This window comes from Carassius gibelio, chromosome B7 (genome assembly GCF_023724105.1).
Source record: "Carassius gibelio isolate Cgi1373 ecotype wild population from Czech Republic chromosome B7, carGib1.2-hapl.c, whole genome shotgun sequence".
NCBI lineage: Eukaryota > Metazoa > Chordata > Actinopteri > Cypriniformes > Cyprinidae > Carassius > Carassius gibelio.
Window position 1 is genome coordinate 27,153,837 of NC_068402.1, and position 15,515 is coordinate 27,169,351.

General features: G+C 38.2%; 2 protein-coding genes across 3 annotated transcripts in view; one reads left to right on the forward strand and one right to left on the reverse strand.

Annotated features, from left to right (window-relative positions):
* Positions 1 to 6: 6 nt before the first annotated feature.
* On the reverse strand, positions 7 to 8,632 carry cct7 (chaperonin containing TCP1, subunit 7 (eta)). Its single transcript, XM_052560950.1, has 11 exons — positions 8,483 to 8,632; positions 7,504 to 7,657; positions 7,285 to 7,391; positions 6,682 to 6,860; positions 6,412 to 6,583; positions 5,525 to 5,689; positions 4,262 to 4,450; positions 3,937 to 4,034; positions 2,336 to 2,468; positions 752 to 958; positions 7 to 653 (listed from the first exon to the last, which is right to left on the reverse strand). Exons 1-11 carry the CDS (start codon positions 8,486 to 8,488, stop codon positions 420 to 422), a joined length of 1,644 nt encoding a protein of 547 aa, XP_052416910.1. The 5' UTR covers positions 8,489 to 8,632; the 3' UTR covers positions 7 to 419.
* Positions 8,633 to 11,622: 2,990 nt separating this feature from the next.
* Positions 11,623 to 15,515, forward strand: part of slc8a4b (solute carrier family 8 member 4b) — a 64,284-nt gene continuing 60,391 nt past the window's right edge. The window contains exons 1-2 of one of the 2 annotated variants that reach the window (XM_052560942.1): positions 11,624 to 12,160; positions 13,141 to 13,315. The gene's annotated coding sequence lies outside the window, so the exon portion shown is untranslated. Of the gene's footprint in view, positions 12,161 to 13,140; positions 13,316 to 15,515 lie in introns of both variants that reach the window. The other variant, XM_052560943.1, reaches the window with a different exon arrangement.

Below are 15,515 nucleotides of genomic sequence, written 5' to 3' on the forward strand. Positions count from 1 at the left end.
CAAAAGTTGAGAAGGAAAAACACTGCTTTTAATGGTCCAATAAATAGTTCCACCGAATGACCAACACATGAACGTATATCAGCAGAGTGACTGCATATCAGTGCTTATACAGATCTACAAACTGATCACTCTTTATTTGAGTGTCTGTAAGGTTTGTGTGTGTTCTAAAGACTTTCACAAAACAACATTCAAATCTCCAACTATCCAACAGATGACTCAATACCTGGAACAATTAGCAAACATGACATTTTTATTCTGCTTTAGTCTTTGTAAACACATGGAAATGCTTGGATTTAATGGGACCAGAAAGTAACAAAATGGGTCAAGGAAACAAATCAAGGCTTATAAGTGGCCAGCATTTGTTTTGACCTCCTAAGTCCAGAGGCTCTGCCCAAGACACTACTGGGGATGGGTGTGGATTAGTGAGCGTGTGGGGGTCTACCGCGACCTCTTCCTCTGCCAGCAGATGGTGCTGGGCCATCAGCAGAAGAGCGAGGGTTCTTGATGGTCTCATCCACTGAGAGGATGAGACACGCAGCTTCAGAGGCAGCGGTCAGGGCATTGATACGCACAATAGAGGGCTCCCATACACAAGCCTGGAAGTTGTCGGCTATATCTTCATTATTCACGTCCACTCCATACCACATACCACCCTAAGGAAAAGATGATCATGCAAATGGCTTAATTTTAACACTGACATTTAATTTAGATGATTTAATGAAAAAGAAATAGGCATGACTTGTCTAAGTACCTGTGCATGCTTGGCCCTCAGTTTGTTCAGGATATTGGTAGCATCAAAGCCTGCGTTGTCACACAGCTGTCTGGGAATAATCTCCAGGGCTTTGGCATAGGCTCCGATCAGCAGCTGCTGCTTCCCTGGAATTGTTCTAGAATAATCCCTCAGATACTTTGACAGCTCCATCTCAATAGCGCCACCTCCAGCAACAATAGAGTCATTCTGTCATGGGGAAATACATGTTCAGTACATGAGTATTTTTGTAGCCTTCAGCAAGGACTATATTTGTTTTATTTTTAAAGGGGTCCTAATATGCTTTTTCACTTATAGTCAGTGTGTATGTTTGGGCATAAAAAAGATCCACAAAGTTACAAATATCAAAGTCCACTCCAAACTGTGATATTTAGTAAAAAAAATTGAATAAAAAAATCCCCTTTTCAATAACTACAAGGAACCTGTTTGGACTACACCGTTGTTTTCCGGGTTTTGTGATTTCACAAACCGGCCAATTAGAATATTATTAAAATAAATACCACCAACACAAATTCAAATGTTTGGGGGATGGGGAGGGGTGAGGTGTTGTTTAGAACGCTTGCTTGGTTGAGAGCACTGAATAAACATAAGCGATGCACGTTTTCAAAAGCGAAACCTGGTGCGGGTGTTCTTCATATCTTCAATGGAGGGACAGAAAGCTCTCGGACTAAATCTAAAATATCTTAAACTGAGGTCTTACGGGTTTGGAACGACATGACGGTGATTCATTAATGACAATTTTAATATTTGGGTTAACTAACCCTTTAAGATATGTTTTTTTCTTTATACATGTTATCTCAAGGAAACAATTTTTTCATTGTTTTAGTTCAACATTATAATACCATTCATAATTTTTATGTTGTATAATTTAAAGAAAAAAAAAAAAAAAACAACCCGATGTATAAGCACTAAATGTTTTTCAGAGTTTTTTCTTAGCTTGTTTATTTTCATATAAAAATACGGCATGCAGTTGCATTAAACAATAGTATAAACATCACTAAATGTAAATTGTGATAATCATAAGTCGCAATTACAATTTCAAGGGAATAATCAACAATTTTTGTCGTGCGGCCCTAGTATCCGCCATGGACCAATAAAAGCTTGAAGGTTTTTAGGAACCAAAACAAACTTCGCCATTTCTAACAGCCAAAATTAACTTGGTTTCGGCCTGAAATTGTTTGAATTGAAGTCATATCAGTTTGTTCTTTGATTCTGTTTGAAGTATATAGGGGCCTTAAGCTAACCAATCACATTTCGTTTTTTTGGGAGGTGGGCATGTTCTAGTAACCCCTAAAACAAAATCAAGACTTTGTAAAAGAGCATAATAGGACCCCTTTAATAGCTAAAGAAAATTGTATCCCCTTGCAAGCAGTTTTTAAAACATTCAGAAACTCCAGTGCATCATGCTTATTCAGGACTAGAGTACTATTTCTTTCATGTTATTCAACTTACTATACAATGTTAACACAAAGTTTTCAGTCTCTGCCCACAAGAAATACTAGAAATCAAAAATAAAATAAACCTGTATTTGTAGTCATTTATAGCAAGAGATAAAGTTTTCCCCACCTTGATTGCTCTGCGCACAATCATGATGGCATCGTGCAGTGAGCGATCAGTTTCCTCCATGAACTGCTCTGCACCACCCCTCAGGATGATGGTGCAGGTCTTGGCCTTCGGGCAGCCTTTGAAGAAGTTGTATCTGTAATGCAATACACATAGTTACATTGTATGTATGGAAAATATTTACATGAAATCACTTATTAAAATCTCCAGTTACATGGACAATTACATATTGTAGTTACTTTAGGGATGCACCGAAATTTCGGCCACCGAAAATTTTCGGCCGAAAATGGCCTTTTCGGTTTTCGGCCGATAGACTTTTATCACCGAAACAACACGGCCGAAATGTTGTGATGACGCAAACAGAAACCGCGACCTGCACGTGCACCTGCATAGCAAAGACCACGAGCTCCCCGCGACATTCACTTAACACCAGTGAGAACATTCTCGTATTCTTCGTATTCCTTTATTCGCAGCAGTAAAGCGTCTCCTAACAAAGAGATTAAGACGGACCACGAAGTAAAAACAAAGAAAAGTACAGTATTATTGAGTCTGTTAGCACACGTCTCACTGAGATCTTTTCGGATCCTCTGCACTTCATCGCGAATGTGCTTGATCCGCGTTATAAAGACCATTACTTGTATGCGGAAATAAGGCAGCGCGCACGAGAAATGATCCAGGCCGCGCTGTATGCGGAGAACCCGCGTGGAGACGGAGAAGCGCCAAGCGCAGGAGACAGATCAGAGCGCAGAAAAAAAGACTCGTCTCTGCACCAGATGAGTGGCATGCACCATCGTTGTCTGATATGTTCAGTGAAATTCTGCAAGAAAGTGCCTCAAATAATAATAATACGTTGGCTATTTTGTTCTTATACACACACACAAACATATATACATACATAATATCAGATTGTAGCCATATTTATGCTAGATTTTCTGCTAGATTTCTGCTTTAATTTGATAAAAATGTTTATTTATGCCCTGGCCCTATTTAAATACACTCTCTCAAATATGTCTCAAATGTCAGGCAGATGACAAGCTCAACTGCTCAACAGCTAGATGGTTATCTGTCTGAAGTCCCCATCCACAGAAGTGATAACAGTCTTGCCAACTGGAGAAGTAATGCACTTTCTAGTCCTACATAGAAAAATTTCAAATGCACTTCACCTAAATGCACTTTGTTTTTATGAGAGAACTGTTCATTTTAAAACCTTTCTGCAGGCCAGTAGGCCTGTACATTATTATTAAATATACACATGAGTGGGATACATTTTTGGTTTGAATTTTATTTTATACTGTGCATTGTTGCAATGTGCTTAATAAATATTTACATCATTTGTAATTATGTTTTTTTATGTTTTTTTTTTAAATAAGTTATGTAATTGTAATTATCTTTGAAACTTTAATATTAATTTATGCAATTGCAATGTCTTAATTTTAGTAAAGTTAGTACACGGTCATAGCAATAAATGCAATGGTACTAATAATTGGCATAATTTCTTTCGGTGTTTCGGTTTCGGTTTTCGGCCTTGGTTTTCTCTTTTTCGGTTTTCGGTTTCGGCCAAGAATTTTCATTTCGGTGCATCCCTAATAAAAAAACAAACATACCTTTCTCCTCCAACCTGCACTTCTTCAAACAGCTCACACTGTCCAAGCACATCATCAGTCAGGGCACCGACACTGGTCTGAATAGAGCCACCACAGGCCTGGAGGAGACATTACAGATGCTTCAACTGCTACATGGTCAACAACACATAACCACATACAAAACATTATTTTGTGTGCGTAAGTGATGATATATGGCATTCATTTAGTCGTCTGATTGAAATTGGACTATATTTACCCCAATATAAAAACAGATTGGAATCGAATCATAAAAGCACTGTACAAAGCCAAAACTAACTGACAGCATAAAGACAGGAAATCATCACACCATCATAGTTCTCTTAAGATCTTCCTCCACAACACGGCCTGCACAGAACAGATCTCTGTCTGCAAAGAATTGTGTAGCAACATCTCCAATGGGCAGCTTTGACAGCACCACTTTAGCACCAGATTTGTAGATCTTCTCCAACTTATCGTACAGGATGTTCCATTCAGCATCAACAATGGCCTGATAGTCCTGCAAACAGCCACAGAAACATGTGGAAAAACAACGGAGTTTGGCCATGATGGATTATTGACATGACAATCTCTGCAGGGTTTGTACAGAAAATGTAAAATGAAATTCCAGGACATTCAAACACTTTGAGCACTACCCTTTTGGTTTTCAAGGACTAAAATCAAGGATCTTATCAAACTATTTCGTTATTATGTATTAAATAATAATAATAATAATTTTTTTATTGAGCAGCCTATAATGATTCGGCTATCAAACTGCCCAGCAATTTCACTTCAGCACCGCATTTCACACACACACACACACACACACACACACAAATGAAGATTAGAGCCTGTAGAAAAAGTCTCCATCCATAAACAGACGCACATTGTCTGCAGATATTTACAAGGTATTTCATTGCACTTTAACAAGTAATCTGAAAGCCTATGTGTGTGCAATATTTTAAATGAGCCCTAACTGAGTTTAATGCCACAGTTATGTTAGAACGCATCTCATTCTTGTTTCTGTGGGGGTGCATCGGGCTCATCATGGGGCACGCTCTATGACGGATGCAGCAGTTCAATTCAACTTTACTCCAAATATATGAACTTACCTGTTTTTAAATACTTTATATTTAATGTGTTCGTTTACGTCCAACATTAGTGTTAAACTGTTGGGACTTCAAATGAAAGCTACTATCGATTTTCACAGTTGACTGATTTTGGAGAACATTTAGACTTGTCACAGGACCCGCGATATGACAGTTGCGTCCGACTATAAATGAACTAGCTCTTCTAAATACAGTATTTTTATTTAGATTATTGGTGATTCTATAGGCTCTCTCTTTATCGCACCTGCGCGGTTTAAAAAACCAAATAGTTATGCTATGACGAGAACAAAGAGTCTCTCAGCAAAATGGCTCTGAATTTATATCAAATGTGTTGCCTTGTTAATTTTGCGTTAAAGGATAAAAATGTTAAAAGAAAAAAAAAAAAAAAACATTATTTCACATATATACTGCACTTTAAAAATTCAGGTACTTTTCAAGTACCTTCCCAAAAATATACCCGTTAAAGTGTTAAAAACTGTACTGACCTCCACAGAGTTGACACGGACTTCTGCATTATCCTTCTCTGCCTTTAACTCCAACTCAATGTTGAGCAGTGCGATTTTCGGGTTCACATAGCGCTTGGGCTGCATCTCAAAGCCAGCGTAGGAGAAGGTCTTCTTGAATGCCACACCAGCTACAAGCTGAGAGTCCTGACAGACAGAAACAAAAACAAAGGGATGTAATGTTAAAGTCTACATCTGTTTATTTTGCTGCAATTCACTAGAGACCTTCTTCACCAATACTGCATCTCTGAGAGATTACTCTGGGTAAATTCACACTGTTCAGCTAATCCACAACAATGACCTTTATATGTAAAGGCTTTGTACAGACTGGCAACAAAAATTAGTTTTGTCTTATTGAGTACAGGCTGGAATGGCTTTTCCTCTGATATGCCATCTGGAGTAAGTCAATGCTGGTTGGAAAAGGTCAGAAGGTCTGCATATTCTCAGTAGTAAGATTAGACATTTCATCAAAAAACGTATAGTACACAAAGGACAGAATCTGATTTTCTAGCTTCAGACGAAGATTCCATCTAGTCAGAGATTATTAAACATGTTGAAGCCCATTTTTAACAAATCTCTCAGCATCAAGCTATACTTTGCATGAGTTTGTTTCAATATTTAAATAACCTGCCCAGTTGTTCTCCATTTACAAAAGTATGGCTGGCACATAGTGTTTTAAAATCTAATTTAAAAGATGTGAGGTGTACTAATAAAGATAAAGTAGATTTTGACTACAATATTTACTGTACAAACAGATCTGTAAATACAGAAAGTGATAGTCAGTCCAAATGATTTGTTCTCAGTGTGAACAAAAGTCTAAAAGAAATTAAATCAAATTCCCTGGAATCCAGAACCCAGCTCCCTCTCACCTCCAGAGCGCCGCCCTGCACCTTCTTCACTCCAATCATCTTCAGAGGAAGTAGATCATCCAGCATCATCACTGCATCCACCACCATCTTGGAGAAGAAATCCTTCTGTCCTGCAATCAGCTTGGAGTTCAGAGCCGTAGCAGCACACTTCTCCAACAACCCCCTCTGCTCACTGTGGTAGCAACAGACCACAGATGTTCACCACTGTGACATTTATGCAATAATAACACATGCATATAATTCACGACAGCACACAGGGCTGGGACTCACTGCTTGTCATCCTTCTTGATGGTAACAGCGATTTCTTTGATCTTTTTGACAGCGAGCTGTGTGGCGATGCGGAACGCTCTGATGATGGTCTGGGGGTGAAGACCCTCCTCTACGTATGGCTTTAACTGCTTCAGAAACTCAGCAGCAAGCAGAGTCACTGAGGTGGTGCCATCACCAACCTATACAAACAGACAATGTAGATGATACACTCTAGCACATTTAAAGAACCATAACATATTTATGCAAATTGAGCCCATCTTGTTAAAATTAAAACTTATAATTAAGAAACAGACATAACAGGCTCCTTCAGTCATGCTGACATTCACAATACTGTCTTTTAAGCACACAAAAGCTTTTGTGTTATAAAACAGGAAGTGTATCATTAAAACATTTAAAATGCTATTCTTCTGCTAAAGAATATAGAATCTGAGGATAAACAACAGAACATTTTATAAATATGTGCCCTGTAGTAAATAATGTTGAATAGGTGTTTCATTGCATATCTATAATGTTTTCAATCAATCAATAACAACTAAAACGATCTACCTAACTAACTACCCTTTAAGGCAGTATAAATATAGCCACAGAACGTGTCAAACCTACCTCAGCATCCTGAGATCTGGCAATGTCTACCAGAGTCTTGGCTGCAGGGTGTACAACATCCAAAAGCTTCAGGATTGTGGCTCCATCATTAGAAATAGTGGCTTTGCCTGCAAGAATAAATACGTCGTGTAAATCACAGCATGAAAAATCAGAACATGATGTTAATATGATACCAAGAAATATACCAGTCTGAGTTCTTCCCAAACAAACAAGACTTACCTCTGTTATCTACCACAAGCTTGTCCATGCCACGGGGGCCGAGGGTGGTCCGCACAGCCTCTGCCACAACCTGGCAGGCATTGATGTTACTGATGAGCTGTGGGATCCCCTGAGAGGAGTCTGTGCCCTCCTTCAGGAGGATGACTGGAGTGGGCTGAGGGGAGAGTTTTAGGTATCACTAGAATATCATAACTACACCATCTTTTGAATTCAAATAAAAGTGATAGATATTTTTTAAGAGCAGATCAAACAGCCAGTGTATTGACCATTTAAGGGTATATACGTTAATTAATAAAGTACTGTGATATTTACTTATACAACTTGTGCATACATACGTCCATTATCTCATTATATACACACACAGCACAGAGACATATTATAAGGCTGACTGTTATAGATAATAGAAATACCCGCTCTTGTTTTAGTTCTTTTCATTTGCTGTCATGCACAAAAGATGTGTCATGAATAACCCTTATATCTCTCCGTGTTTGTCTCTACGTGCTAAAAATAACGGTCTTTATTCTGATAAATAAAAACAATTGTTTCATCAAGGCACAGGTTTATCATGGCAACTAAAGAGACGAACAGTTTTGAAGGGTGTAACCGGTTCATTAGCTCTTTCTCCGTTACCGAAATGATGCTCAACTAAAGCCTCTGGCATCATTTAGCAACCACACAGATTAAAACTACGGAATGAAATATAAAACATTGTGTACACGACGTACAAACTCGACTTTCGCACGTGGCGTCGTAATTATGCCTGCAAATCTCATACATAAGAATGAATCATTAGCCACCAAGCTAACTAGCATCAATGTAAACCTTTAGCCGTATTATCTAATCTAAAACAGAAATATTCTCACAGACATGTTCTTTATGCTTTATTCTCCCTGGAAGTTTATCTCCCAGCACTAGGAAATGCGACAATAATTCAGATGATGGTGGATTTGAAGACAAACCAGGCATGAAAGTGACTCACCATCATGTTTGCAGGAAAGAAGAGGACGACGGTGTCGGGTGAGGTACCCACAATGCACCTAGAACTCTCTAGAACACGAGACGCGTTTGTTGTTAAACTGATGATGACCACCAGAGGGCGCTATTACTACAGTTTTCACGTGTTGCTGCTCTGCATCCTAAACAGAGTTTTTAAAAAGATTTATTTTCCCCAATATATCAAGCTATTAATTAGTTGTTAAATAAATAAATAAACAAACAGATGTTGCATTATGGAAGGTATATTTACATTTCCAACAGGAAATACACTTCGTAGTGGAAAGTAAGTGGTTTGTTTAAACACGAATAAATGAATGTAAACAAACAACAAACAATTAATAATACATAATAACCAATTTAAATAAATTAAGTAGCCTTGCACGCCACAATATGCAAAATGCCTGCTTAGCTGTCTAATGTAAAATGGTCATTAAAATGTTTCAAATATCCATAAGTTAACTATTTGATATTTCTATCTTATCCTAAACATTGAGTGACCAGTTTTCTTGCATCTGTTTAAACAAAAAACAAACAAACAAATAAATTAATAGTTTGGAATCACATTAGAGAGGAATGACATTGAATAGAGTTTATCTGAATTGTATGCAGATTACAGATCTCACTCTTTCTTTTAGTCCACCATTCCTCTACTTTGACATCATTATTTAAATCCTATATAGACCCATATGTATGTGTTTTTTTATTTTATTTTTTATTGAAATTTTGCATGGCTCTGTCTTATCACCACATAAGCTGTTACATAATGTTAACCTCCTTTAACATTTTTTTTCTCTCAGTGGCTGAACCACAGAGAGATTATCCTATTATGTTTCGATGTAAATTAAATCAAATAGACAAACATTAAAATAAAGTGTTTAAGACAAACAAATAACAACACTCAGACTTCAATAATTTATCTCTGTTTCCGACACACACACACACACACACACACACACACACACACACACACACACACACACACATCATGCTCAATAGCCTGGTTAATGCACTGTATTCTTCTCTGTATATTTAAGATGTCTTCGATGTAACAGTATATGTATACTTATTTTTTTTTTTAACCCAGTGTAACTACAGGCTTAGGCTGCTGTGGTTTACCAGTGGTTCTGCATAGTGAGGGTGGCGCATGTTTCTTTCTGTGATGTGTCTGCAGTCTGTGGCTGAACTCGAAGCTCTCAGGGTTCCCTGTTTTAGACACATGTAATTATCAGACGTTATATATACGCACCCTGCCTCGCCCTTATGGAGGGTACCTTTTAACTGGGATATTTCTGGCATCTATGGCAGCTGAGCCACCCATCTGTAAAACTGCACAAGATGAAGATCCAGCGCTATGTAAAATGTTCTAGGTCTCATCCAGATACACAGAGATGTATATTTTATATGTAAAATATAAAGAATATAACCTGCCTTGCTCCAGACCAAAAACACGACTGGTCAAGCAAAGCTCTCTGAATGTGATTGAACTGTCAGTCAAAGTCTTAAGAGCTGAGCCCTCACTAACAACCTTTACAAATTGAACTAGATCTCAGACACCCCGCCTTGCCATCAAAAGAGACCTACCACAGATCTCATTCGGCCTTTATGCCCTCTCTCTTTCTCCCCCTGTTTTTCTGTCCCTCTGTCATTATCAACCCTCTTTCCAATCTCTCCTCCTGTACTGTACCCTTTAATGTGGCCATGCCACTCCATATGTGTTCTCTGTGTGATAGAGTTCAGGCTGTAATCACAAACACCAGTGATGAATGGAGGTTGCTGGCAGCTTTTGGCACCGACAATCTTTTCCTCCTCTCATCTTTCCAGTCTATTATATGGACCACCAAGCACAGGGTGCTTCATGTTGACTTGATAATTCCTACTAGCACAGAAATGCAGCTATAGATTGGTGAGATAAGGCTGGGTAGTTCCGAATAGTTCCATTCTAAGAATACTGCAAACCGTAATTTAAACATGACACATTCAGGGACAACATTCAAGGAGATGGATGTGTATAGGGATCACACATCTTTAGACATTAATGCGATGTGCAGTGATTTGAATCCAAGAACTAGCATGGCAGGACTGAATCAGTTTATATGGCTCGATATTTAATTTAATTTAAGTGTGTGTGTGTGTGTGTGTGTGTGTGCATTCATACGTTAGTGTTTTTCGGACCCTTTTTAACTAATTTTCATGTAAATATCTGCACTTAAACAAGCAAATCCTTGGTCACTGAAAGTGTTGTGAATGTGCAGTACTAGGTAAGCCATTAATCTGAATGCTTGCATCATGCTTGACAATTAAAAAGCCAATCCATCACAGTTTAATCAATACCTTCTCACTCGGTAGGGAGGGAGTGTTTGTCCTAATAACTGTTTTGGGACCTGCCATTAATCTTTCGACAAACAAAATGTGTGAGTTAGTTTGCTGTATCGAGAAATCATGGCTGAAAGGGCTTTGTTGTATTAATGACATAGTACCTGATTTAGTTTAAACGGGAAAAAAATATGCTAACTGCTGCCAAAATAACCACTTCCAGTTACTGGAGCAATAGACTGGTTTGGACTCTCTGCAGAACAAAAATAACCACATTAAGGCTCTATTAATTAGAGGAACACATTTTATTATTATGTTTTATAAATTTTTGTCCTTATAGTAACAGCTGTTTTGGGCTTTATAGTGACACCTGTTGGCCTGGATGCATGAAGTTTATAATTATTGGTTACAGTTTGTCTGGTTTGTCTAACAGCCAAACACATTTAGTTTGTACTATATAGGCCTAAATACGTCCCTGCTTTGTAAGCGCCCTGAGCACAGAGAAGTGACTAAAAGTGTTATGTTAAAGACCCAATTATTATTATTAATATTATTATTATTTTAGCACATCATGTGTTGTCAACATGGCAGCACCCATGAGAGGGCGAATACTGGCATGACTGGCGGTATTTAATGGGAGTGTAATGGAGGTCATTTGATTTTAATTAATGTTATTGCACCGATGTTATTGCACAGATGAACGGACTCATTTTTAAAATAAGAACACTGCACCTTTAATTGTGTTACTCATTAACATCAGCTGTAGAAACGCACAAGCCTAAGCATTTTTTACGAATGATGTAGACCAAGTCATGTATGTGGCACTGGCACTCTCTCTTTCTCTCTCTCTCCCCACCCTCGACACAGCGGCTGATGCTGATGCTGATGCGAGGACGCTCATTCTGACTCTCACATCCTGAGCGGCGACACACCGTCACCTGCTCCTCCTGTATTCTCTTCAGTGAACTTTGAGCAGCGCATTCATTCACAGTCAGCAGCGGTCAGTGGAGAGGTGACAAGAACAACCATTCACGAGAGGGATTCCTTACAATGACGGTCATCAACGGAGGAGACGTACGTGGAAACTAGATCAGTTTGAACAGAGCAGGATACGGTTTCTGAGTCTTAGGAGGAAGCGAGAGCTATTTCCATTCCCTAACAGCTCAAACCATTGACAAACGGGAACTGGCTGATTATTGAAAACAGATGGTGAGGGCGACTATTTTATTTAGTCAATACAGCAGCATCGAACGGAGAGAACACTGTGCTGCAGGAGCCAGAGAAGACACTGAAAGTCCGTCTGAACAAAAGACTTCAACTAACGGAGAGCTACACTGAAATTTGGAAGGTCAGTTCATGCTGAAGTGAACAAATGTGTTATATTAAGTTTATTTCTTTCTTGTCTTCTTTCTTTCTTTCTTTCTTTCTTTCTTTCTTTCTTTCTTTCTTTCTTTCTTTCTTTCTTTCTTTCTTTTTAAGAAGAAGGCGCACGCTGTGGAAATGTAAAAGAAATGTGACCAAGTTACCAAGGCAAAAAAGGGTGAATTCCTTGATAAGTTAAGGCGAAAATGTATTGTTTATAAAGAAAATATGTGTATATTATGGTACAGTGTTGTTAAAATTATGCTTATTTAAGTAGCCTTGAATGGAATTATAAATTGAAATAACTGTAGGCTTAAAGTTATAACACCAAGGTGGGTTTTATTCTCAAGAACAGGCATCAAATTTATAGTTCATGCAATTAACGTAAATTTAACGTGCGCTAATTTAGCCTAATGACACTGAGAAGTGTCGCCAAACGGTCATACCATTCACTGTGTTTTTATAGTAGGCTTAAAGTTATAGTTTTAAAATATAGTTAAAATATAGCTAGGTAAGGCTTAGCTCAATCCTAAATTGTTATTGTTGACGAATTTACGACTTTTGATATATGTATAGGCCTTTATGATGGACGCATATGATAAAATATGTAGGCTTTGTAGCCTATACAAGCCACATACAAGCCCATCACCACCACATTCTCTGCTCTTCTGCCTATGCTAACCTTGATTGCTTTGTTTCACGTGATTTCAGTTTATATGCGAGCATTCAATTAAAACAAAGAACTTGAATATGAAATTCTTGAATATTGTATAAAGACATGGATAAGTAGCCTAGCCTTTACTGTATGCAAAACGCGCATGGTGACTCATTCATTAAGGTTAGGCGACACAACTTGTCTGAGGCGCACCGCATAACACGCAACCATCAGCGAAATGACCGTCTCAGTTCTGTCAAGCCAAGGTGATTAAGTTGTTTATTTGCGTTTTACTTTGGTTACACTACCAGGTCTCCGCATACTAGAAAGCTAGTTGTCTGGTTGGAAACCTCCTTGGCTCGCACGCGCTGGGGAATAGATTCCTGACATGAGCGACTAACATCATCGACAAACAACAACACACACCGGCGGATAAACCACACTGATCCCTGCGAGCGACCACCTGTCTCCAGAGCAGACCAACCGGTAAGCGCTTCACTTTACCGAGGGGCAATCCAGATAGAACAGAATCCTGTTTGAATAGGCTACAAAATACAACACAAGAATACAAAATGTTCATCTGATGGCTCTTCATTTAATTATTGCAGTTTGAGCGCCCGCTATGCGTAAATGCGCTTTAGATATTAAAGTGCTGCATGCTGGGATCTTGAATATCTCCTTGTCATAGTTCTCGTGCTTTGTTATGCAATCACTTTGAAATGTAGTTTAACCACTGAATTGGTTAAATACATATGAATTGTTAATTAAGGTCAAAGAATCACACATAAACGGTGTATTTTGAGGATCCAAATCCACTTTTGTTTCCATGTGCTCGCTGATCCCTTTCTTCTTCTCATCCTTTCACTCAGACTCTATATCAGTCACCAATTCCTGTCTCTCGCTCAGATTATTCTCCTGTAATCCAACTGAAGTCTAATTTGAACCTGCGTAATGCAACTGGCAATACTGGTCAGGACATAGTTGTGAGCAAAATGTGTGTTTCCTTTGTAGCAAATCCCTCTAAAATGGCATATATTGTAACAGGGAGAATTATTCACAATTTTGTGTGTGTTTTTGTTTATGCTACATTGTGGGGATCAAATATCCCTACAAGGATAGTAAAACCTGAAAATGTTGCTTTGTGGGGACAGGCCTGTGGTCCCCTTGGAGGGGGAAAAAAAATAGTAAATTATGTTTATCTGTAAGGGTAACAATTCAAACAGGTTTTCTGTAAGGGTAGGTGGCAGTGCTTTTCAAACCGGTCCTGCAAGCACCCCTAGCACCTCACATTTTATATGTCTCCCTATTTCTGACACACACATTTCAGGTCTTGCAGTCTTGAGCGGATGAGTTGAATCTGGTGTGATAGATAAGGGACACACAGAAAATGTGAAGTTTTGGGGGTGCTCGCAGGTTAGGGTTAGGGGATATAAAATGTTGTTTGGTCAGTATAAAAGTAATAGAAGTCCCCACAATTTACCAAAACAAATGTGTGTGTGTGTGCTCCCGCGCATATGTGTTTTTTATTTTATTGTCACAAGGGAATAATTGATTTGCATCATACCTATAAATGTCTCACTTAGAATACCTTATTAGTCACAGAAATTTTTCCAGTTTTGCTAGATATTTTGTCCTTTGCGTGTCCTTACTAGTACACTGCCAGCAATCCACAAACACAAAGCAAAATGATTTGACCAACACACCCAAACAGGCAGGGAGAGACATTCTGTTTTAATAAACAATTATACTGCCAGATGCCCTTCTGACCCTAGTTTGGTTTGAAGGAACTACATCAACCCTCGGAAATCTATGCATTTGCTGTGATGTAAAAGGTAAGAGGTTGAAGCAAAAAAATAAGTTTGTTTCTTAAAAGCCCCCCCTAGAAAAATATCGTCACTGGCTTTGGTATCATCTTTGTGCTATTTTATACGTTCTTAAATGCAATTCAGTCTTTAGGAAAGTGTCTTCATAAGCAATGAACCAACCCAGCCAGCTACAAGGTGAATCACAGTGTTACAAACTTTGATCAGAAGGAGAATATATTTGAAAATCATACAAAAAGATAAAGATACAAGACTGTCTACTTAATAGAATTAATGAGGGAATAAACTACAATCCCATGCATCATCACAAATGAAACAAATTAAAATGATGGATAAATATAAAAAATATGCATTTAAAGATATTGATTAGAAATTATATATGTTACATTTATTGTACACAAACAGGATTTTTAAATAAATAACATTAAATAAGTTTCCACATAGCGACAACTGTCGGATTTAGGGAACTGAGATTATGTTGAGTAACCAAAGTAATTTTAGCAGGAACTATGTGAATACAGGAAAGGAATCTTTGCTTGTCATTAATGCTCCAAAAACATACCTATATCTACAATTTACAGCAATTCTATCGGGATCGACCACTACTGGTATAGTGAAACACCAACAAATTTGATTCATGTTCACGCAAATTATGATTACTGCTGAAGACTAGACTAAATAAAGCCTTGCAAATAAAGGCTAATTTTCACATTTCAGTTTGAAAGTGTTGCTAAATGTGCAAAAAGCACATAATATCATTTTTCGTGAAATGTCACCACAGATAGGGTTTTCCAATGAGCTAGGGTAGCATGCAGTGGGTTGAGATACATTTTGCAAATGAGCATAGGCTAAAAGTTTCTCAA